This window comes from Emydura macquarii, unplaced genomic scaffold, assembly GCF_026122565.2.
Source record: "Emydura macquarii macquarii isolate MOO-44397 ecotype Brisbane River unplaced genomic scaffold, CSIRO-AGI_Emac_v2 contig_2768, whole genome shotgun sequence".
NCBI lineage: Eukaryota > Metazoa > Chordata > Testudines > Chelidae > Emydura > Emydura macquarii.
The window spans coordinates 11,964,881-11,988,052 of NW_027132905.1; the positions used below are offsets into that span (position 1 = coordinate 11,964,881).

At 39.7% G+C, this 23,172-nt stretch overlaps 1 protein-coding gene across 3 annotated transcripts in view; it reads right to left on the reverse strand.

Moving 5' to 3' along the window:
• The window catches only part of AFF4 (ALF transcription elongation factor 4), an 86,473-nt gene that overhangs the window by 45,792 nt on the left and 17,509 nt on the right, over window positions 1–23,172 (reverse strand). The window contains exons 2-3 of one of the 3 annotated variants that reach the window (XM_067566849.1): window positions 2,822–2,915; window positions 2,176–2,302 (exon numbers count right to left, since the gene is read on the reverse strand). In XM_067566849.1, coding sequence (XP_067422950.1) covers window positions 2,176–2,298 — 123 coding nt within the window. In that variant the 5' untranslated portion in view covers window positions 2,299–2,302; window positions 2,822–2,915. Of the gene's footprint in view, window positions 1–2,175; window positions 2,303–2,821; window positions 3,102–23,172 lie in introns of those variants that run through there. The other 2 variants (XM_067566848.1, XM_067566850.1) reach the window with 2 other exon arrangements.

Genomic DNA, 23,172 nt, shown 5'->3' on the forward strand with positions numbered 1-23,172 from the left:
GTCCGAGAGTCAAAGTGAAAATTTTGCCTGACACGTTGGAAATTATTAGAGGTCGGCACAAACAAAACCAACCTTTCCTATTAATAGAAGACCAGTTCTGCTGTATTAGCTAAAGACCGTTCAACTGTCAGATAGATATGATGGGCTATTGTATTCCATTTTCTATATTCAATGCCACCTTCCACAGAGTCCTCCAAATCCCTCATTCAGCCAAGGTCTTTCCACCGAGTTCCTGGCTTTAAATCTCACATTAAAGCCACCATCCTTTTAGCAGAGGATGGACTACAGCTGCTTGTCTCCAGAAATTAATGACAGAAGTCCTTACTGGCACAACAGGTAAAGGAAAAAAAATACAAATTAGGCCACCCTAGAGGCCCATGCACACTAGCTTGTGGGAAAATGGTCCAAAATAGTTTAAGGAAATAAGCAAACCGTAAGAAGGAAAAATTAAATGGAAAGATTTAAAAGAGCCTTAATGCCACAGTTCCTTTTAAATTCTGCTATAATTCTACGGTGATACAGAATTATTTTTCCTTTAGCCATATGAACTAGGTAGGTAGTTCAAAAGCATATTTTGTTCAAAGCCCTGAGCTTTGAACTATTCCATGATCACAAATCTATTATGGAAGAGAAGTGTTGGGAACTAAGAGGTGTGAGTATTGCTGGCAACACAAAAATGGCACTGACACTTTTCAGAAAATAATCTATTTTTGCAGTTCTTATGCATTTCTCAACTTGGACAAGGAAAATGAACCACTTATTTAACTTTTGTTTTTTGTCAGTTTCTAGTCAATTTCATTCATGCACTAGCACAATTTTGTAGTATTAATTTATGAACACAACAGTGGGTGTTTTGTTTACACATCTTTCCAATAGAATTCTCAAAAAACTAGAACTGGGCCAAATATGAGCTGTGTTTGTCAACACAAACATGAGTTCTGTACAGTATAGCTTTAGGTTGGCAATGAACAGTTGTATCAGTGATATTAAATCCCTCAATATACCATGAATAGATTAGATAGCAGGGGTCAAATAAATAAAATAAATAAAGCAAACTTCTAACAAATCTTTCAGACTGAGGTTATTTCTCTATTAAGTCCTTAAATGACATTTAAAGGCAAGTCTGCATTAAAAAGTTACTGGTAGAACTTTGTCTGTTAAGGGTGTGATTTTTGTTTTTAATCGATACAATTCTACTGGTCCAAGTTCTAATGTAGGCATAGTTATACCAATTCTGCTTACCAAACTGAAATAAGCACTTCTATACCAATATAATCATGTCCACAGTAGGAGGCTTAGCCACTTTAACTGTAATAGAAAAAAAAAAGTTTCTAATGCAGACAAGCCCCAAATCCCATTTCCTCAATTACCAGAGGAGCGTACACCAAAAGAAATGGTTTGGTTATTTTTTTTTTTTTTTTTTTTAAAAAGGTTCTTGAATTATAAAGAATTAAAATCATGAATGTTATTATCTTACCCATCTCAAAATTAGTTTCTGCTTCTGGCACATAAATATTGTTAGTCTTGGTGTTTGAGTGTAGCCTAAATATGTCCTGGGGAGAGAATCTAGTATGGGTTTAAAGTCATGGGTCCCACTTTAAATAGTTTGTAAAGACAAGAAAGAAAAAAAAAAGTTACACCAAACCTTGAAGTAGGCCTATAACAGTCAGTGAATTTTAAGGAACCTGGCTATATTAAATGGTAAGAACCCCAGGCTACTAAGTAGTTCGGCATTTAAAACCAACCTACTAGTAAAATATCCTATTCCTGGGTTTACCTGTGGCTAGAATACTGTGGATGAAGGTTAGTAGGCTAAGCAATAGGCTAAAAGCATCAAAAAGAAGCTAGCCACCATGACAGACCTTACCAACACTAGAAATGTTGTGTGCGGCTGGAACAAATGCAGAAGGGAACAGAAAAATCAGCTGAAGTTTCATTATCCTTTTCAGCACATTCTTTCACATAAAGCAGTGTCTTTATTCTTGCGTGATATTTTGAGCATCTATTAGCCTTGCTACCTAGTAACCATCCATCCTCACTTTCAAGCCTTGCTTGGTATCACTGTACACAAGAACTGTGCACTAGAAAAATTCAGGTAAAAAAATGTAGAAACCAAATAATTTAAAATATGGCTTTTGCTACAAGGAACTGCATTTTAAAAAATATCAAACTCACAACTTTATATGGTTCAGCAAAGAGAGGAGAGTTAGGTGGAAAGGCTTCTTCGCCCTGTTGAATTTCTTGATTTCGCCTTTCCCTTTCTTTCATACGCAGCACATTCCGGTCTTCACGGTTCATGTTGCTATGAACAAAAACATAATTTCTGATCATGGAAAGGAAATGAGGGATGAAAGTGAACAGAGCTAGTTCCATTGTATGCAGTTTGCCAACAGAATGGTTCAATTGAAGTATCCCCTTATGACAGTAGGAGATAACCAAAATTGAAAAGAAGTTTTAATTAAAAACAGCTGGCATCTGTATTTGCTATAACCTGCAGTCAGCAACTAGCTTTTATCTGTAACACTGGTAGAGCTTAGGCAATGATCAAAAATGGAAAAATTGACACAGAATCCATAGGTGAACTCCTACTTCTCCAAACCATTTCACCTGCATAAATTAGTTTAAGTTAGAGTAGGCTGGTTTTTAAAAAAAAAAACAAAACAAAAACAAAAAGGTAGAAGTATCCATTTGCCATTCACTGTTAAAAGCTTCCACCGCTTTTTCCTTTTAATATCCCCTGACTATTCCCCCATTCAATATAACCCCCACCCACACACCATCCCTTCCCATGTTCAATGCTTGGCCTCTACTTTTGCTCTACCTTATTTTGCTTTGTTTTTGTCCCCAACACAGCTTCTTTGGTGTCCATCCTCTATCGTAGTTAGACCTCAGCTTTGCTCTTGTTTCTAGGTTCCCTAAAAAACGACATTTCTGCTCTAAATACATATTTCAGCAAACACCTCATGTACAGCAATACTGCAGCTTCTCATCCACTGTCCTGTCATACAGTCAGTAACTGCTGATCAGTACTGGTTAAGAAACTAGAAATTTTTCCTTTTTAAGAACAGTTTACTGAAATCTGACTTAGGAGACTGCTGCTTCAATTGACATACCACTTTACATATAAGCACTAAGGCCAAATTTAAAAAAAAAGGACATCTAAAAAGAGTCTGAACTTGAGAAAGCATCAAGAAGCATCATGAAGACGTACCCAAAGTAATTAGGGAAACAAGACTACGAATAAGATGGCACTAGCAGTACTGTCTGTGTACTACTCTTCTGCACATTCAGAAGTGTGAATCAACATTGTTATTTATGTAAGCACCACGAGCTAGGCGTTTTACACAAATAAGAAATTAACAGTCCCTGAAAGATGCTAGTCTAAATAAAATAAAATAAAAGGTTACGTCAATTCAAGAGACCATTATTTGTCTGATTGTTTAAACTGCCCAATTTTCAAAATTTTTGCTGAGTATTCTGTTTGAAATCTGCACAATAAAACAGTTACTCTATTCTAAATAAATGAGTAGTCTTCTTCCATTTTTATCATTCAGCCTTTCAAATATTTACTTTAGCTTACTTTCCCTGTAATTTTTCTCATCTGTATTTAGTTTCATTCTAATTGTCTCATACTCTAAGTTTAGTGTAATGAACTTTAAAAGAGACGCTGAAAAGTAGATTAGGGCCAAAATATAGTTTTAAGCTTGATTAGTGGGAAACATTCAATTTTTAAAAAAAGCTTTACTGACAAGTTTTGATTGTATTTAAGTATTTCCCAGAAGTTGTTTACAATGCAAACAGTGAGTGTCCAATTCAGGCCATGTCTTGATGGGCAAAAACTATGTTTTTTAATTGTGTTAGCTTAACACCTTTGAATGTGCTAATCTGCATCCACAGGAATGTTATCAGGGCTTTTTGTTCATGTTAAACTAAAATGAATGAAAGCTGTTCATCCGTTCAAGACTGAGCCATATAAAAATTGGAACCAGGAAAGTGAAACTGACTAGTTCGTTTTGATTGTCCAAACTGACTTGAATATCAAAAAGAAAACTAATTTTCTTAAAATGCTTACTAATTTAAGGTTTTAGTGATAAGGAAGGATAAGGGACTTTTTAATTTAAGAACAATTCACATGATACACAGAAGTTGGAAAATTCATTTTAATTTGACCAAGGATATAGAATTGAGACAGAAGATCCTTTTTTGGGCTAGTATCCTGTCCTATAAAAGTATTGATACTAAAAGAAAAAAAAACAAATCTCAGATTTAATTATACAGACTGATCAGTTGCCACCTAGAACGGCTGTATTTAACTTCTATGCCTGTTGACTATAAAATGTAAATTTAGATAAATCCTTTCAGCTTTGCTTTTAGTTGCTCATACTACAATACAATACCTTATCCATAAGGGTAATCTAGGCAACCTAGAAGACATTACAATTACTACAATTAAGAATATAAAGTTATAATTAACATTTAAGCAGATTTAACGCTTACAGCTATTTACAAAATGTGACTTGGATGTAAGGTTTTTAATGGAATAATGACAAGCAAATTTTGATCAGTAATAAATTTTAGAAATGAAGACCCCAGAGCACCTTCCAAGCTTACATTAACAATTAGGACCCAAACTAAGTAATGGGAATAGTCTTCTACTGTACTGAAGGACTGCAATGTTTGTAATATTTTCACATGAACACACAAAGATGGAGACCTTGCTTTGGGAATTGAGTTCAGTCAGGGGCAAAACTGGAGATAAACTGGCTCTCAGCTCAAACTACTAGACCTATGGAGAACAGGTAATTAGGAATATTAGACAAGCTACCTGCATTTCTCCCCCTCCCCAACCCACATCTTAGATATTACAGTAAAAGAAACTTGTTCACAGATAGTCATTTGGATTGTATTTGTTTCACTAAAGCCAATAGTTTAAATGGGATTTTAAAAAAATCTTCAAGTAGAGCGATTCAGTGCTTCCAGCGAATAATGAAGCCATTAAAATTATTATAGATTTGCGTACTGGCATTATGTTAATAGATTAAACTAATGAGCTGTTGGTTTGGTGGATTTTCATAACCATGTAAGTTATCTCAGATAGCTCACTGGTTGAACAATGGGCAGGTTCTACAGCTATAGGTCTATGTTCAAACAAACACAGTAAGAAGCAAAGGTACTTTAAAAAGCAAATGACAAAAGGTATGTCTATTAAATCAGCACTACTACTAATCAACTGGTTTTGCAAACTCCTTTAGGCTAAGGCTATTACAGCCAAATTATAATTCTTAGTGAATTATTTTTTAAACCGGTTAAACACTATGAATGCCTTTCATCAAAATTAAATATTCCACACAGCTGGTTAATTAAGTTTATAACAATCAAAAGTGACTCTCCTATGCTTCAATCCTCTTGCTCCTAATTCCAGTGTCCAAATGCAAGAGCTGGAGAACACATGAAAATCTCCGCACCGGGGGGGGGGGGGAAATCACACACTAATAGTTAGACATCACATAAAACCCAAAGAGAACATTGACTGAATAACTTAATCCAGCTGTGTCCAGTATTTTAAGTGAAAAAGGAACTTTTAAACTGAAACCTATGACCAGTTACTGATCTTCATTTAAAAAAAAAAAAAAAAAAAAAATGAGTTGGACTGGGTGTTTCCAGCACCCAGATCATCCTTATCACCACTCCACCCTCTCACTGAATTTCTTATCTCACTTTCCCACTCCTCAGTCTGAGAAGGAATATGTCTTCACTGCAGATCCAGGTGTAACTGCAGGGGTCTGGGCACACAAGTTAGCCTAGTCTGAGCAGTCGCAGAATAATTGCTCAGTAAAGTCCTACCCAGCTATTAATGTTTTTATTGGTACAGCACTCCCTGTCTCTCTTGCTAGAACTTCTGGGGGCATATACTATGGTTCTATGCAGTGCAGTAAACTGAGCTGCCCAATGAATTGAGGGAGAATGTGGGCTTTCCTTCTGGGCACACAGAGGCAATTGTGGACAGTCACTGGAGCATTATCAGCACACAAGTACTTTAGCCTGCATCCTTACAGTGGGGACAGGTTACCAGCCCTAATGAAAGCACCCAGGTCTAACTCAACCTCCCACACGCTTGCTAGCCTTGGTTGAAAGCACTACTAAATTCAGGTAAGAGGTTTGTGTGTGTGAATGGGAAGGGGTTTAGGGCAACACGTTTAATAGTCCAGAGTAACACTGTAGTGAAGACATACACAAAGAAAAGCCAAATCAACTGAGGCAATGCAACTGTCACAGAAAGATGAATTTATTTCACAAAGCTATGGCTACAGTGATTATCATTAAATCAGCATTTGCTAAGTTACCACACTGGTATCTGAGGTTGCACAGTTTTCCCCTGTATGTAAAAGTAGGAACAAAATGATAACAGCGTATGATCTATTGACAAAAAGATATAAGGTGGGGGAGGTACTATCTTTTATTGGACCAACTTCTGCTGGTGAGAGACCTGCTTTTGAGCTACAGCAGGTCTAGGAAAAGTATTCAGTGCCACAGCTCAATACAAGGTAAAACAGATAGAGTATGTGATAGCTATTTATGCTAAACCTTGGATTCTCACAATACATTTTTGGTGGCCTCACTGTGCGACTACCATCTCATGCTGGTGGCCACCACTGACACTTTTTCCAAAAATACTTAATTGACTTTGGAAAAAAAAATATGCACATATACATATCCAAATCATTGCAATTTATGTATTTATTTTTCAGATTCAATAAAAAATGTACAGTTGTCTATTCTTTAATAGACCTAAACAGAACAGAAACAAATACGGTGCTTTGCACGTTCTTGTCTTTTTTGTTGTTTCTTTTGCTTTTTTGGTTGCTTTTTTTGTTTAGACTTGCTAGCTAATAACTCTGAAAAGTAATATTTTTAAGTTTGTTAATACTACTTTTCACAGCAAGCCCTGGGGCAAATTAAGCCTTCGGTGGGAGGAACAGAGAGGGAAGTGAGGCAGCGGGGATGGGGCGATGGGGGCCAGAGCCCAGAGCCCTGCCATCCCACCATCTCAGAGTGGAAGCCCGAAGCCTGAACCCTACCACCTTCTGGAAAATAGAGGGAAATCACCTGGCTCTTCCAAGGTTGTGTCTCCCCAGAAGCTACACAGCGTGCTGACCCCGCCAATACCAAGGCAATGCATCTAGGAGCAACAGGGAAGGGGAGGGGCTGCTGCTTTGCCCCACCCCTCTCCTGCCACCACCCAAGAGGCTGTGGTGGCTGCACAAAAAGCTGCTGGTGGCTACATTTGAGAAATGGTGTGCTAAACTATCTATTTGACCTTGTATTTAGCTGTGACCTAGAATACCTTTCCTAGACTTGAGGAAAAGCTGTGTGTAGCTCAAAAACTGGTCTCTCACCAACAGAAGTTAGTCCAATAAAAGATATATTACTTCCTCCACCTCCTCGTTAATATCCTGGATTCTACACAGCTACAATAACACTGCACACAACAAGAGAGATGTTTACTTCTATATGCTCAAACTTTCCTCTAAATTCAATTTAAAATTCAAGGACAGAATTATAAAATCATCATGGTAACTGGTGAAGTGAGGCTTACTTAAATGCAGGCCAGCATTAGAGGGTGGTAAGCAGGGCAACTGCTTGGCAGCCCCACGAAGCTAAGTTACATGCTTCAGGCCCAGTCTCTGGGGCTCAGGCTTCAGCGGTACCACCTGGGGCTCGAGCTTCAGAAAAAGCTCACAAGTGAAGTATCACACTGAAATGCAAGTACAATATTTATATGAGAAAGCAAGCAGTTGTTCAGTAATAGTGTGCTGTGACACTTTGTATTTTTATGTCTGATTTTGTAAGCAAGCAGTTTTAAAGTGAGGTGAAACTTGGGGTACATAAGTCAGATTCCTGAAAGGGGTATAGTTGTCTGGAAAGGTTGGGAACCATTGTGATAAACTATACTAGAAACAACTGTGAGGAAGCAGAGTACGCACTTATTCTGAAAAGGTTTGGTAGTTATTCTTTCCACTGACTTATGGTGCCCCAGGTAGTCAACTAAAGACAACAGTCCAACCAAGTAACCCATCTGAGTCTCAAGTGGTGCAGGCTCTCATCCTTGATTAAATCATGAACTGTTTTATTAACCACACATCTTAAATTTGACAGGAACAAAGCAAAGACAAGGAAGCAAGCACCCTTTTCTCCCAAGTATTACTGGAAACATGGTGAAAGACACCAAGATAAAGACATCTCATTTTAGGTGCATGTCTAGTGATAGGCTTAACATCCTTTCTTCTTTTCACCACATCTCCCCCTACCTAACAATCACAGAGATCAAAGATTTCATGACCTCAGAATCCACCTTTTCGCATATTCACCAAGCTCCCTCACTGAGGGCAGCATTGCTGTCTTCTTAGACCCACTGCTGCCAAAACTGGGTGCCCAAATAATCTCTCACACACAGTATTTCATACAGAAAAATACTCCCAACCCAAACTTTTCAACAAGACATTAGTGGGTCTTCAAAGCAGGTCTACACCATCTTTGTCTCACCTCCTCCAAAAATACTCATTTGCACTCAGGGGTTTCTAAAACTCATTTCATAAAGCAAGAGATGGAGCAATAGCTCATTTATTCAGTGCTGTTTAACTGGCTGTAATGAAACAGCAAAGTCCAGTTGGACAACAGTTAGCCATGAACTATAAACAGTCTAGAAAGAATACATCCATCTAGCTCTTTATGTTGGACACATCCAACTTCAACTATATTAGACATTTTTCACTATATTTCAAATAGTAAAGTAGAAAATTCTGTCCTCTTTCTCAGGACTCAAGATGTAGAAAGATATGCCAGAATCCTATAGTTTACACTTCAAAGAGGCCCACTTTATTTTCACATATTTACACGAACACAGAACATAGAAAAAGACCCAACCCCCACAAAAAATCTGCGATCCACTTTTTGTATTTCATTGACAGCCCAGTAGTTTAAAGACCACACATACTCCCACGGCTTAATACTGGAAGTCTAGCCATTTACTACAAAACTTGCCACCAAGTTCTTCCACAGGCTGAAATGCTACACCGTATCAGTTTACAACACAAGTGCTCTCACACACAAGAACCCAAAACATCTGCAAAATCCATAAAAGGATATACTCTAGAGTAGTCAGGAGAAAGTACTACAAATGCTACAAAAAACTGAGCCTAAGAGGTGCATTAATTTGCTATTTTAGGGTGTTTACACTGCAATTAGACACCCACAGCTGGCCTATACCAACTGACTTGGGCTTGCGGGGCTTAGGCTAAGGAGCTGTTTAGCTGCGATGTAGACATTCGGAGTTGGGCTGTAGCCTGAACTCTGGGATGCTCCCCACTTTGCAGGATCCTAGAACACAGGCTGCAGCCTGAGCCTCAATGTTTACACTGCAATTAAACAGCCCCTTATAGCTCAAGTCAGCTGGCACGGGTCAGTCACATGTTTTTTACTGCAGTGTAAACATACCCCTATGAGACCTTCTCTCCTTCCACAACCCACCAAGACAACAGTGTTTGATAGAAAAGTGAGGTTTGATGGTGCCCTAGGTGAAGCACATTAAATGGATGGTGCTCAACTGTAGATCTCCTTCTGAGATCACAGACTAGGCCTAACCCTGGATATTTTCAAAGAATGATGCAAACCAGCTTTTTCACAAAAGCCTTTCCACAATAATTAAGCTGAAGAACAAACTAGCATTATTTCACAGACACAGAGAGAAATAGAAATAATTCCATCTGACAAAAGAAAAATATGGTTTAACAGACGAATTGAAAGCAATCTGGTTTTTGTATTTGGCTCCTACATACTACAGTGATGGATTCAATAAGTGAGTAAAAGGAAGATTTTAAAAAAAATGTAATTAAAGTGACATGACTGCATATGATTTCATTGCATACAAGGTATGCACAGGTAAACCAAAATCTTGGCAAATTATTGCAAGTTGGATTCAATTATATAGGCATTAAAGTTAACATTTAGTTTGAAACCATTTCTATTTTTTGGCCAGGAAAAAAAAAAAAAAAAAGAAAAGAAAAGAGACACCCATTATGAAAGGGAAGATCTACTGTACACAAAGCAGCTTTGTAAAATGTAAAATTTTCAGTTTGTACATTATCTAAACTAAATAGAGATGTGTTAACAGGAAGTCAGAGACAGAAAAGGCAGATTCTGGATTTTCCGAACCCACTCATTTTTACAGGCTGAGTTTGTTTGTTTTTTTAAATACCAGTTAATACTTGCAGGAGCCAAGTTACCCTAGATATGAAGAAACAAAACTTGGTTAAAAGTATTGTCTTCACAAATAAGATTAATGAAATGTTATTAAAACTGGTAACTAAAATTTGCAGCAAAACCAAGTAACAAGGAGCTAAAGAAATCACACAGAACTCTGAAAATATTGTTACATGTGGTTAAAGCTGCAGGAAAAGTAAATCTTGCCAACTCCGCAAAGAACAAAATAGCCCATTTTATTTCCACATTCTTTCCCTCCTACCTTTTAACAAAAGGACTGCAGTTTTCTCTAGGCTCTGATAAATATAGAAGCTGTATTCCATGTAGGGGGAAAATTATTATTTGGATTGGGATACCTCCAACTATGAGCTTTATTTGCTCTACAAGAAAAGAACTTACTATACCAAATAAGTTCTTAAGTTATAATTCAAGGGTTGCAATAAATTCATGATTACACACACAGAGATCATATTCACACGTGCCCATAAGAAGACCTGAGCTCATAATTTCACTTTGATGAGGGAGAAGGGACACGCTTCTTTACTTAAACTCCACTTCTAACCAGGAGGGATCTCTCCTTTCACAAACATCATTGGAAAAAATATATTAGTGAAGCTAAACAGGCTACATCACCAGTGAAACTCTGAATATAAAGGCTTCTAATATTTATTCTCTCATCCTTCATGCAAAAGGAACTACTACTGTACGTGCAACCATGAGATCAGCATATGATAGATATAAAGTTGCAGACAAACATATTGCTCAACATGTAGACAATTACAAAATAAGGAGGGTTAGGCCAAGTCAGTATTTGAATCAGAAGCTTCAAAGGAACACAGAAGTTGTGCTGGTGATTCACTGTGTGATGCTTTTCCCTCCAAGTCAACTCTGAACCAATGTCTCAGAATGATGAGGATATATTGTACTGCTGGAGATGTTCACTCCTAGATGAGACCGCGGTCCTGACCACTTTTGGCCAAGTAAAGGTTGCAGGAGCAGGGTGTTCATTCTTGTGCCTCTAGCCAAATTACAGTTTGGACTATTACCATCCTGCTCTGTAGTTTCAACCGGATGTGGTATTCTTTACTTCCCTTCCTTAACCATTGTACAGTATTACTGTACACTATTAAACAGCTGCCATTTTTTACTCTAAATTATTGCATCTCAGTGAATGATGAAGTGATCTTTGTACATAATTTGTCATCATACGACCAATTTGTAAAGGGTGCTGGGATTCTTTAGAATGAAAAAGGTTATATAATGTAATATTTTATAAACTTGTATTAAAAGCCAGCAATTCAGACTTGAAATGCGTATATACTCTAATATGTTGAAGACTAGGGATATTTTAAGCTAAGCATTATATTTTGACCAAACTGTAGGAAATTAAAATACACAGAAAAAAAGGTTTAAAAAACATGTATGTGCATGTAGAATTTACAATGCAAATTTGAAGTAATTTGCCCAAGTCACCCCCAAAAATTCTTACAATCAGAAAAATCTTTGTGCAGAAACGAATGGCTTCTTGTTGTGCCCCTCTAATTGCCCTGACATCCAGTTGTTCATATTCAGCTGCAAGACGATCTGCCTCTGCGATTCACCCAGGGGGAAAATTTTTCACCCTTAGCTTCACAAATATTATGGAGCACACAGCAGGAGGCTCTCATGGTAATATTTTCCTCATTTAGGTCTAACCTGCCAGAAAGACATCACCAGTGAGCTTTTAACTGGCCAAACGCACATTCAACAGTCATTCAGCACCTGCTCAGCCTGTTATTGAAGTGCTCCTTGCTGCTATCCAAGTTGCCCGTATAAGGCTTCATGAGCCATGGCAGTAAGGGATAGGCTGGATCTCCCAGGATCACTATGGGCATTTCAACATTCCCCCTTGGAATCTTTTGGTCTGGAAACAAAGTCCCTGCTTGCCGCTTTCTGTACAGGCCAGTGTTCCTGCAGATACATGCATCATGCACCTTCCCTGACCAAGCCACGTTGATGACAGTGAAACGCCCATGGTGATCCACAAGCGCCTGTAGTACCATAGAGAAATACCCCTTTCTATTGATGTAGTCCATTCCAAGATGCTGCAGGGCCAAAACTGGAATATGCATGCCATTTATCCCACCGGCACAGGTAGGGAATCCCATCGCTGTGAAGCCATCCACTATTTCACGCATATTTCCAAGACTCAGTCTTTTATAGCAGAATGCAATTAATGTCCTTGCACACTTGTGATAACAGTTCCAACAGTGGACTTCCTGATTCCAAACTGATTAGTGACCCACTGGTAGCAGTCTGGAGCTGCCAGCTTCCACACAGTGATCACCAGGCGCATCTCCTCCAAGAGGGCAACTCTTATTCTGGTGTCCTTGCTTTGCAGGGCAGGTGCGAACTCTGTACAAAGTTCCAGGAAGGTGGCTTTGCGCATTTGAAAGTCCTGCAGCCACTGATCATCCCAGACCTGCATAACAATGTGATCCCACCACTCAGTGCTTGCTTCATGCACCCAAAAGCTGCGGTACACCATGTGCAGATGCTCCATGAATGCAAAGAATAATCTGGCGTTGCTGTGTGCCATGCAAACAAACAAGTCAGGAGCCTTGGATTCCAGTTCTGATTGGGAGCGCATAGTATTCTGCATGACCAGCACAGATGTGTTCAGAACACTGACAACAACAGTGGAGAGCAGTACAAAATCATCCTTTCAGATAGAGATGGCGAGTGCTCAGGAAACTCGGGCCATTAAAAAAAATGCCACAAAATGCAGTTAGAAACTCATGGAATAACAGGACGGAAATCACTGGATCACGAGCTGTGTGGACTCATTTCAGTGACACGAGTGCTGTGTGGACAGGCACAAGTGTTATAATGGCAGCGCTTTTTGATCATCACTGTAACTTGCATTGACAAAACATTTGAGCATAAATAAGGCTTAAGAGATCTCATGAAACAACTAAGAGAAAGAGGAGAGTTGACAGTTGAGGGACACAGCTGCCAACTCCTCTTTGTGAACTGCTGTCCCAGATAGTCAGCAGGCAGGAAAAAGGGACTTGGGAACTGTGCTCCTGTGAGACATTCATCTATCAGCTTTCACCCTGTCACCCACATAAACCTACCGGGGGCAAGGAGGGAGCAGAATGGCTCTCAGGAACGACCACCTAACCTCAACTCTCCCTCTGTGGGAATGCCAGAAAGAAATGATCACAGTACTTAACTTCCTTTACTAAAACTGCCATTTTTTTTCTCTGCCTCCTACAGCTTCGGATCAGGACTCTTATTCATAAAGCCCAGTAGATCCTCATGTGCTCTGTGTGGCTCCACTGATCCAGGCAGTACTTGCTGTTGATCAAAATGGGAAAAGGGGGGCAGAATTAAGGTTGTGTGGCAAATGAAACAGCACACTAACTGTGCATTTCCTAGATTTTGCATATTTGTGACTTATTCCTGAAAAAAATGTAGTATTACAAGAAAAAATATGTGGGGGAACCTTAGCTGGGCATTCCTTTGTTTTCTAAGAATTGAGTTTGGAGTTCTAAATTATACAGTCCAAAAGAATATAGGAAGAAGAAAACAATGTGAAGTATAAGCCTTAACTCTACTTGGATTAGATTTTTATAAATGAACAGATACTTGAAACAACCTGATTTAGTTTTTTTTTACATGGATCTTAATTTATCAGACCTCAAGCCAATTGGCTTTTATAACTAGAGGATCAAATTCCTCACATCTTTTCAATTCTAGGCCCTACTCTACATTTACCTGGCGATTCGGCGGCAGTTGACGGGAGTTACGCAAGCAACAAAGAATAGCTTGCGTAACTCCCATTGACTGCTGTGCTTCCCTTTTGCGCAGCATCTTCACTGCACTGCGTTCCCGTCGACACAGTATTACGGCACTTGAGGGGGTGGTTTTACCATGTCGACTTCTGGATTGATTGAGCGGGTCTTCACTGACCACTCAGTCAATCCAGATAGGTTGATGTGACAGCGGGCACTTTGCTGCCGTCAGTGTAAATGTACCCTAGGTCACTAGTGGTTTCTATAATTAAGTACAATATGAAGATAAACTACAAAAGCCAAATTCTTAGATGTGGTTAGGTCCTGTCCACAGAAGCAAGACCAAGCCATGTTCTAACATGGTCTCCTAACAAAGTTTTGCTGTTTAAGACAGGCAGTATTAAGTCTCCAAAATCCTGTTCACACATGTCCTTAACTTTTGCTTCAAATGCTGGAGCCAAGACAACTTTTAAGTTTAATTATAGACTCAGACTCTAAGGTCAGAACGGACCAATATAATCATCTAATCTGACCTCCAGCACAATGCAGGTCACAGAACCTCACCCACCCACTCCTGCAATAAACCTCTAACCTATGATGAGTTATTAGTCCTCATATCATGGTTTAAAGACTAAGGTACAGAGAATTTCACCAGCAAGTGAGCTGTGCCCCATGCTACAGAGGAAGGTTGAAAAAAAGCTTGTTTATGCACCAATCATTAATATGCCTTTGATTTCTTTATACTATAACTTCAATTGGAAGCATCACATTTACTGCTATGAACCCTGTGGCACCCGGGATAGGATAGGAGTTGACGTTTCATAAACACCCCGGTAGGCTGCTTTGACTTTTGAACCTCCTTATATTTTTGTAACAGTATACATCAGCTCTGAGTCTAGTCAGATCATTAGCAGAACTATAACCCCATACTCTTTCAGGTGTAAAGGAAAAAAAGGTTTATTCAAACAACTGGTTCACCCTCACTCCCCTGCTCTCACCAGTTCTCTGGACCTCTCTCACAAGGACAGCCCTACCTAAAAGCAAACAAAATTGCAAAACCCAGGACAGAGTAAATCTGTCAAGCACATCTGGATTTAACTGCCATTTCCTTCTGATTATGGAGATACTGCCTCTGCTCCCCCTTCCTCACGAGACACCCCATTATGTGTCTATCTTGAATTTCAATTTGTATTTCAGTGTCAAGCATCCTGTTTAATTGTGCTAAAAAAATCATGTTCAGTTTTGACAAAAAGGGAACTGAACACTAGTTAACGCATCTCTTTCACAGCATTCAGTGTCTTGAGTTTTCTTAAAAGTGATGAAGTTGTAACGATAGTTACTAAGAATGTCTTCTCCCAAGAGATTTGGGCTCATTCAAACCTGTGTTCCTTTGCAGGAGAAAATGAGTCATGTGGCACCAAAAAGCAGATACAGCTCCCATAGGACACACCCTGGAACACTGCTTCAGTATTGTTTGGCCACTAGTACTGCCAGGGCCAAAACACATTAAGGACCTGAAACAGAATGCATGTCCCACTGGCACGAGGGATTGATGTGCTTTCTGCACTGGTGTTTCACATGCGCCGTCTGGCTCTGTCTAGATCAACTGACAAACTGCATTTAATTATGATTGATGAGAGGCTCTATTTGACAGTGTCAAAAATGATGCTGGCTATCTCAAAAATAGCTCCATTTCTAGTTCAGACACAGCTTATACATGAAATTGACTATTCTTGCTATGTAGTCAGTTTCAAGTTGCTGTTCCCATATCACAAAATTAGCATTTAGGAGCACAAGTGCAATCACAGAGTGGATTCTGCAAAGTGTACTCATCTCTCTCATTCACTCACTTAATATACAAGAGGATGCTGAATTTCTGTGATCTCATATCAAATGTAGTCTGGAAAAAGCAATCAAGTTATTGATATCCTGTTCATCTTTTATAAAACTATTAGAAACAAAGTGTTCAATGGATTAAAGTGAACATGCTACAAAAATGTAGTAATAATAAGCTTTAAAGGATGAACAGCTGAGCAGTCATTTTATACTAAACAGAATATTTTTAAATTAACTTTGTAATAAAAATGTGAAGTAAACTTCACTATAAAGCTTTGAGTACAAAATTCAATTTTAAGCTTTGGCAATACTTTTCAAGGCACTGCACTTCCTATACTTACCCCCACATCACCACTGCTTTCACACAAGTAAACTGTTTCTGTATTCCCATATGCTCAGCAAGATACTTGATTTGCTATTATAGGTGCCACAACATGTTTATAGTTTTCCCTTTAGTTTTCCCTCCCCTCAGGAGACCCATCATTTAAACAATTTACCAGACTTACCATAAGGAGGTCATATTCTCAAGCCTAAATAATGGACAAACCAAATACTTGCAAAATGAACTACTGAATGCCAAACAAGTTTCTTTCCTGGATATCAACTGTATAAACACTGTTCTTTTAAAATGGTAAATATTGTCTAAATTACTACCAAAGAACATAGTTTTCTCATTTAAAAAGTGGTATTAAACACCATCACACCCAAAGGAAGAACAGAAAAATTTTCACTGATCAAAGGATGCAGAAGATTCCCTGCAGCAAAAAAGAAATGCAGGTTCTTATGATACTAGCAATCTTTAAATAAAGGCAACCACTGCTAAATGAAATTCACTCACCTAGAATGATGAAGTTTCAAATAAATTGTCTGTCTAGTGTAATTTACCTAATAGTAGCCATGTTAATGTCAGAATGTTTGACAAGCCCACATACATAACTTTACATTAAGTGGTGATATTTTTTTGGATGCTTCATCAGCAATCCCTCACTTAACCTATACAGCAATCCACTGAAAGACCATGAACATAGTCTAGTCTCTAGTGCCTTATGTAGATCAGCATGGGGCATTATTTAAACTTCCATGCTAAATGAGTATAGTCAGAATGACATAAGGGGCTCTCTACTGTAAACAAACAGAAGGAAATTAGGTCTACTGAAGTCGGTTTTCCATCAACAAATACTGTCATTCACTGGCACGCAAAGACTCAATCAACCCAATTTAAAAAAAAAAAAAGTCATACTGCCATATGCTGGAAAAGGTTCTCAAACTATAATGATCACTCATTACTCTCTACCGAGTTTTATAATAGTGCTCATCACCAAATCATCTCAACTTCTTCACACCCTTGCAAGTGGAGTTGGGAATGCTCAGTCCCTGACTGATCCATGCCTAGGGGCTCTAATTTGTGCTAAGTTCCAGACTCAACTAGAATTTCTATCTTCCCAGAGCCAGCCACAAAGAATTCTTTCCACCCCAAAACAATCCAGAGGATAAATTCTTCAAACAGTCTATTGTGATATGACACTCAAATGTACATTTTCTTATGGAGATAGCAATCAATCCTTAGATCTTGCCAAAATGTCACTTACCACAAAACACGACTGGAGAAGCTGGATGGGAACACAAAGGGGGCTGTATGCTTCAGTTGCCATTACACTTCCCCAGTTTCTTGGTCTGGTTCAGCTCCTCTAATCTACACCTTGTTGCAAAAATACTCAAAGGTCTGTTTCCATAGCTAGGGTTGCCAAAGTACACCAGCACTCCAGCCATTCCTCCTTCCTGACACACATACTGTATGAGAGCACTGAAGTGGGTCGTGTAGGGCCAATTATATGAAGATTTCCCCCTCCCCCATGCAAGTGCAATCTACAGCTCAATGCTTAGGCTAACTAATCTGTTTTGCACTATCAGGCAGGTCAGTGTTCACTGCAACGGAGCACTTAATTTAAAAACTGAAATATTAACAAATATATTTAAGGTTGTTTTCAGTAATAAAAAGTTGGTAGAAAGCTTGAAAACTGGTTCTACTGATGTGCCTCAACTGTTACTTGGACTTTTTTTCTTTTTAGGGTTTACATGCAGAATTGAGTCAGTAGGCTCTAAGTGCTCCACTTCATGCATGAGAAAAACAAACCGAACAAGGTGTCAACAGCTGACATCTAGAGTTTCTTTCTCTGCCTCTTGCCCAGCCTCCTTTTGCCAGACTTGGGAATGTCATAAGTGGTTCTGCCTGTTGCTGTAGTCCGCCAAACCAAATCAGTTTGGTCTTCAACTGCAAGATTACTGCTTGGGTCAAGAAGCTCTCTCCTGTTACCCCAGTAGCCAAGTGGTATGCAAAGATCTCAATTTGCACAATCTGCATCCTCAGTTCATTTCACAGGCATCACCCCAACAAAGCAGAAGTAGCAATTTGGGAGAGAAGAATATTGCTGCCTCCTAGAGGTGCCAGAACTTTTGGAGTGGATGACACACAATTGCCACAGCTATTAGCATCATTCTCCAGAATTATTTATTATGGATTATAGTGGAGGACACTCACATCTTTTACTCACATTAGGATGTAGTCTTGATCCATCAGGTTAAGGTTGTCAAAGGCAGTTGGATGTGATGCTGACCATGTCATTCCCTTGTGTACTGTTGGCTATGAAGGTGACATGCCTTAATCACATCAGTTCAATAAGCTATTGGCTCAGGGGAACTTTGACTTTGAATCTTGGGCTACGCAGATGTGGCCTCTTGCCTTCCCCACAGTGAGAATGAAGCTATTGCTTCTGTTTCCTTCACTGGCAAGCTGATTTTGCTCTGTCTAGCTAAATCACAAAACTCAGCCCCTTCCAGAGTAATAAAAGACCAAGTATGCAGCCTAGACAAAAGAATATCCACCAGTTCTTTTCCTCTTTTCTCAGTGGCAAAGCCCCTGAGCAACACTGCAGAAAAGAGGGGAGTTCCTGCTCTTCCTTTTTGAAGGCTTTCACCTCTAGACAACAAAGGAGGTGTCAGGTCCAACCTGAAAATCTTCCTGCTTCTCTTTCTGCAATTCCACTCCCTTTGCTCTATCAGTCTCTTAGTTTCCACCTCAGGGACTTAGCTATGTCTGGCTGTCTCACCAAAGGACATCCATCCCTCCTTAGGTATTTTACTTAGGCACCTGTTAGTCTACTTAAGCCACTTGCCAGACTGGCTTTTTCCAAAGCCCATCCCAGAACTCCTACCCCTTACTAGTTTCAATCTCAGAAAAGCAGATCTCTCCCATATCAAGGAAGGGAGCTGACACAGACTCCCTTCTAAATATTTTTTTGCCATCCTCCAACACCGAGGCTTCCTTGTGGTCAACAAGTTATTGTGTCTTCTGCAAAAACAGTGTAGTGCTACACAGTAGGTCTCTGGATCTAATGGTTTGAGTAATGGCAATGACAGTGTCAAATAATTTAAGCATTTTTACCACTGTATGATTTAACCCTATTCATAACTGATTAGGTTATGGTGATAAAAATGCCCAATTTCCTCCACTGTTTCTAAAAATGGAGTTGCAAAGTATAGTGAATTGTATCTTCTAACGTTCTTAATGCAGATGAGGCCTTGTTAAATGCAAAAAATGTGTATCACCACAAAGCCTGTAGCAGTGCTCATGCACATCCAGAGAGCAATCGCATAAGCTCTCCTTGGGCTATTTGCACAGCAGAGACAATAAACCTAATAAGCTATGCTATTTCCATTAAGCTGAATTTCTTTAATATTTAAGACTTGGCTGGGGTTAAGTAGCCTTTTAAGTCTAGAACTTTTCTATATTAAAGGACAGCATTAGCTTTATAGGAACATTAAGATGTTAAGTGACTTACTCAGTAGAAGAACAGGCAATATGATTCTTGGGTTCTGACTCCTAGTATCCCTTGCTCTAGGCCAGTGGTCTCCAAACTGTGCAGTGGGCTCCCCTACCGGGTCGCAGAGGAACATCCGGGGGGACGGACAGACGCACAGGTCGAAGGGCTGGGGAGGGAGTGCCACCCAGCCCTGTTCTGCCCCCAATTCTGCAGCCACTGGCCACCTGCTCTCAGCCGCCACCGTGGACCCCCACTCCTGGTCGCGACTGTTTCTGCACCCACCCGGTCAGGGGCGATTCTATTACGGGTGATGGTGGGGGATGAGAGGAAGAGTTTGAGGACAATTGCTTTAGCCACTAACCAAAACAAAATTCAACAGACAATCTCAACCTTGCTATTTGCTGTTAGTTTGTGGTAGTTAATGTTCAATATTTGAATGCATGAGAAAGGCTGGAGACTTGAGATGTTTTCTGATAAACGAAGTCAAAGTCAGTTATCCAAACTTTTCCTTTTAAATTTAAGAATGGGGGGGCCCGCACGGGGTTGGGAAGGTAGTGGTAGCTGGGGGAGGCTTAGAAAGGAAAAGAATGGTACCTTGAGAAATTCTAGGCTAAAATGGGGAAGAAGAGGAGAATTGCTGGAGCAGAAGAGGTATCTTGGCTAGTAGATGGGTGGGGACGCAGAAGTAGAATCAGAGAGGATCTGGTAGATGGAAGGCTGCATGCATGAGTGGCTGCATGCCAGCCAGTAGGCTACACACTGGATGCAAACAGCTGTACCAGCCACAGGAACTGCAGCTACTTGTCAGAAGGGAGTGGGAGGGATGAGCCTGCACCGCAGGCTGTAGCATGGCAGGAGAGCTATAGTCCCCATACAAGAAGGCATTTCCAACATACCACTAAAAAAGGATTAAAGGTTAAAACTTTCTAGAATAGTTATTATTAACATTAAACATCTTTGTCACAGGTTGTCAGCAGATTACTGGGACGCAACAACAGAACTGCAGCAGTCATTGAGACACCAACACCATTCAGTATCAACTATTTAGAACAGTGACAGTATTTTTTCAAAACATTTGTTGGAAATAAATGTTAATAAATATTAAATAAGCTATACAAATCCTTTTCAGTAAAGAGGTATGACAGGTTCCGTAACAGGTAGAGAACTTGGGTTGCATTAGCCAGCACACACCTGAACCTTGGTTTCCTAGTCTTTTACCTCCTTCAGAGATCATACATTCCTTTATCACCTCCCATCCACTCTCTCTTCCAAGTCTTTATTTCAAAAAGTTTTACAACTGAATTCTAATTCATCTCTTCTCACATTATACCTTCCTTCACCATTTACAATCTGATGCTGACAGCTCAGACTGTTGAATATGATCCAATAAGACCTCTCTGCCTTAGTGTAAGCTATGATTTTTTTTTTGATTTTTTTTTAAAACACAAACCCTCTGAATAAGGCTGTCAAATGAAAACATTGTTCATAATTTAATCATTATGTCTAAGCAACAATAAAAGTGGAGGATGTATCTCATGCTGCTCAAAAAACTATTATACATTCCTTGCTTCTGATTATCCCATTTTCCCATCTAGAATAGGAAAGAAAAACTCTCCATAAGATATACAGCACTTATAATGCATATCAATCATCTCTCCAGAGCAGTATGATTCAGCTGTGAAGATCAGCAACCCATTCTCTGGCTTCCAGCTTCTCCTTCAATAGACTACTAGCTCCAAGCTGAAACTGTACATCAACTGTATCCCTCCCAAAGTTTTTCTAGTTGAGCACAACCAACTATTTTGATATGCATTTTCCCTCTCTGACTTCCTCCCTGACCTTTGCCCAAAAGATGCCTCAAACTACAGTCTGCTATTGACTCTGTAACCCCTTTGGTGTCATAATTAGAAACTGCTGTCCTGGGACATTTTATCACAATAGCCTATTGTAACATAGATGATATTGCCTCCTTATTAAGCAATTGATTTTAAAATGTCTGTTCTATAGTGCTCAAATTTTACCTTTAAATGTCTTGTTGCTGCTTTTTATCAACTATAAAATCTAAGGTTTACTTTACTTATTTTTGTGGATAGAGCCTTTGTTACAGTATTTTGTAAAGATCTTCATAGAAGTCATCATATAACTTTTATTGAAGCCTTGCTGAAAGATGAACTTGTGATTGATAAGAGGGTGGGGGGCTTCCCTGATTAGCGGACCTACAAAGGCAGTCAAACAGGCAGCCAGCTGCGCAGAAGTCAGCAAACAGAGTTGTAAACAGAGAGTTTGAGCGAGGAGTTGGGGGAAAGAGTGTGTGGTGTTTGGGTTTTTGTTTGTTTGGTTTTTTTCCTTGACAAGTGTTTAGATGGGAAGGCTATGACAGATACAGAGGTAGCAGCAGCAATGACCCAAACAATCAAAGAGACAATGAAGATGACCAGATGGGGAAGCTAGAGGATGTACATGATCCTAGAGCAGTACCTGAAAAGAGTTTTGTTTGTATGAAGTGCTGCCTGCTGGCTCTTCTTTTCCATCAGCTCTGAGGCTTGGAGACACAGGTGGAAACTATGGTTGAGTTTCAAAGAGGGCTCAAGCAGATGATAGAGCAAAGGCAAGAGGCTAAAGAGAAAAGTCAGGATTTGCAGATGCCAGCTGGAGTGAAGAACTTGGAGGGGAGACTCAGACAAAAGTGGTCAGTGGAAGCATGTGACTATGAGAACCAGGCAGAGGAAAAGACCGGCTAGTGAAGGAGAAATAGAACTCAGGAACAGGTTTGCTGAATTGAAAAATGAAGAAGGGACAGGGCAGGCTGTAACTGAAGGAGAGAGGGCAAGGAAGAAGAGTGGCTATTCCCTTCTTACAGGACTAGCCAATGGAGATACCCAGAGTTCAGAGCCCCAAGATGATACAGGATGATAAGCAGAAGATTGCAAGGGAGAATAAAAGAAAAGAACTTGCAGCCAGAAAGAACAGGAAGAAGGCTGGAGAATCACACCACCAGGAAAAGGTAGGTCTACATGTTAAGTACTTCCTACTAAGAAAAACAGATAGGCCTGTCACCATAGCTGATTTGGAGAACAGAAGAGTGAGTTATTTGCCAGGAACTAAAATATGGGATGTGGACCTGAGGTTGAAGAGGATCTTAATAGAAGCAGGAAAGAAACCACTGATTATCCTTCATGGGGGTAGGAATGACACAGCTATGTTCTGGCTGGAACATATACAGGGAGACTATGCCAGGCAGAGGAACACATTTAAGGAAATGGAACGACAAGTGATTGTCCATGAGATTCTGCCTGTTCCTAGAGGAGGAGAACAAAGGTAAAGATGATGATGATCATCATCAACAGATGGCTCAGGCAATGCTGCCATAAGGATGCCTTTGGGAGGCATTCAGGGACAGAGGACAGTTCTTGTGGGAAGGACTCCACTTGAGTAGGAGGGGAAACAGACTTTTGGGATGCAGGCTGGCACAACTCATT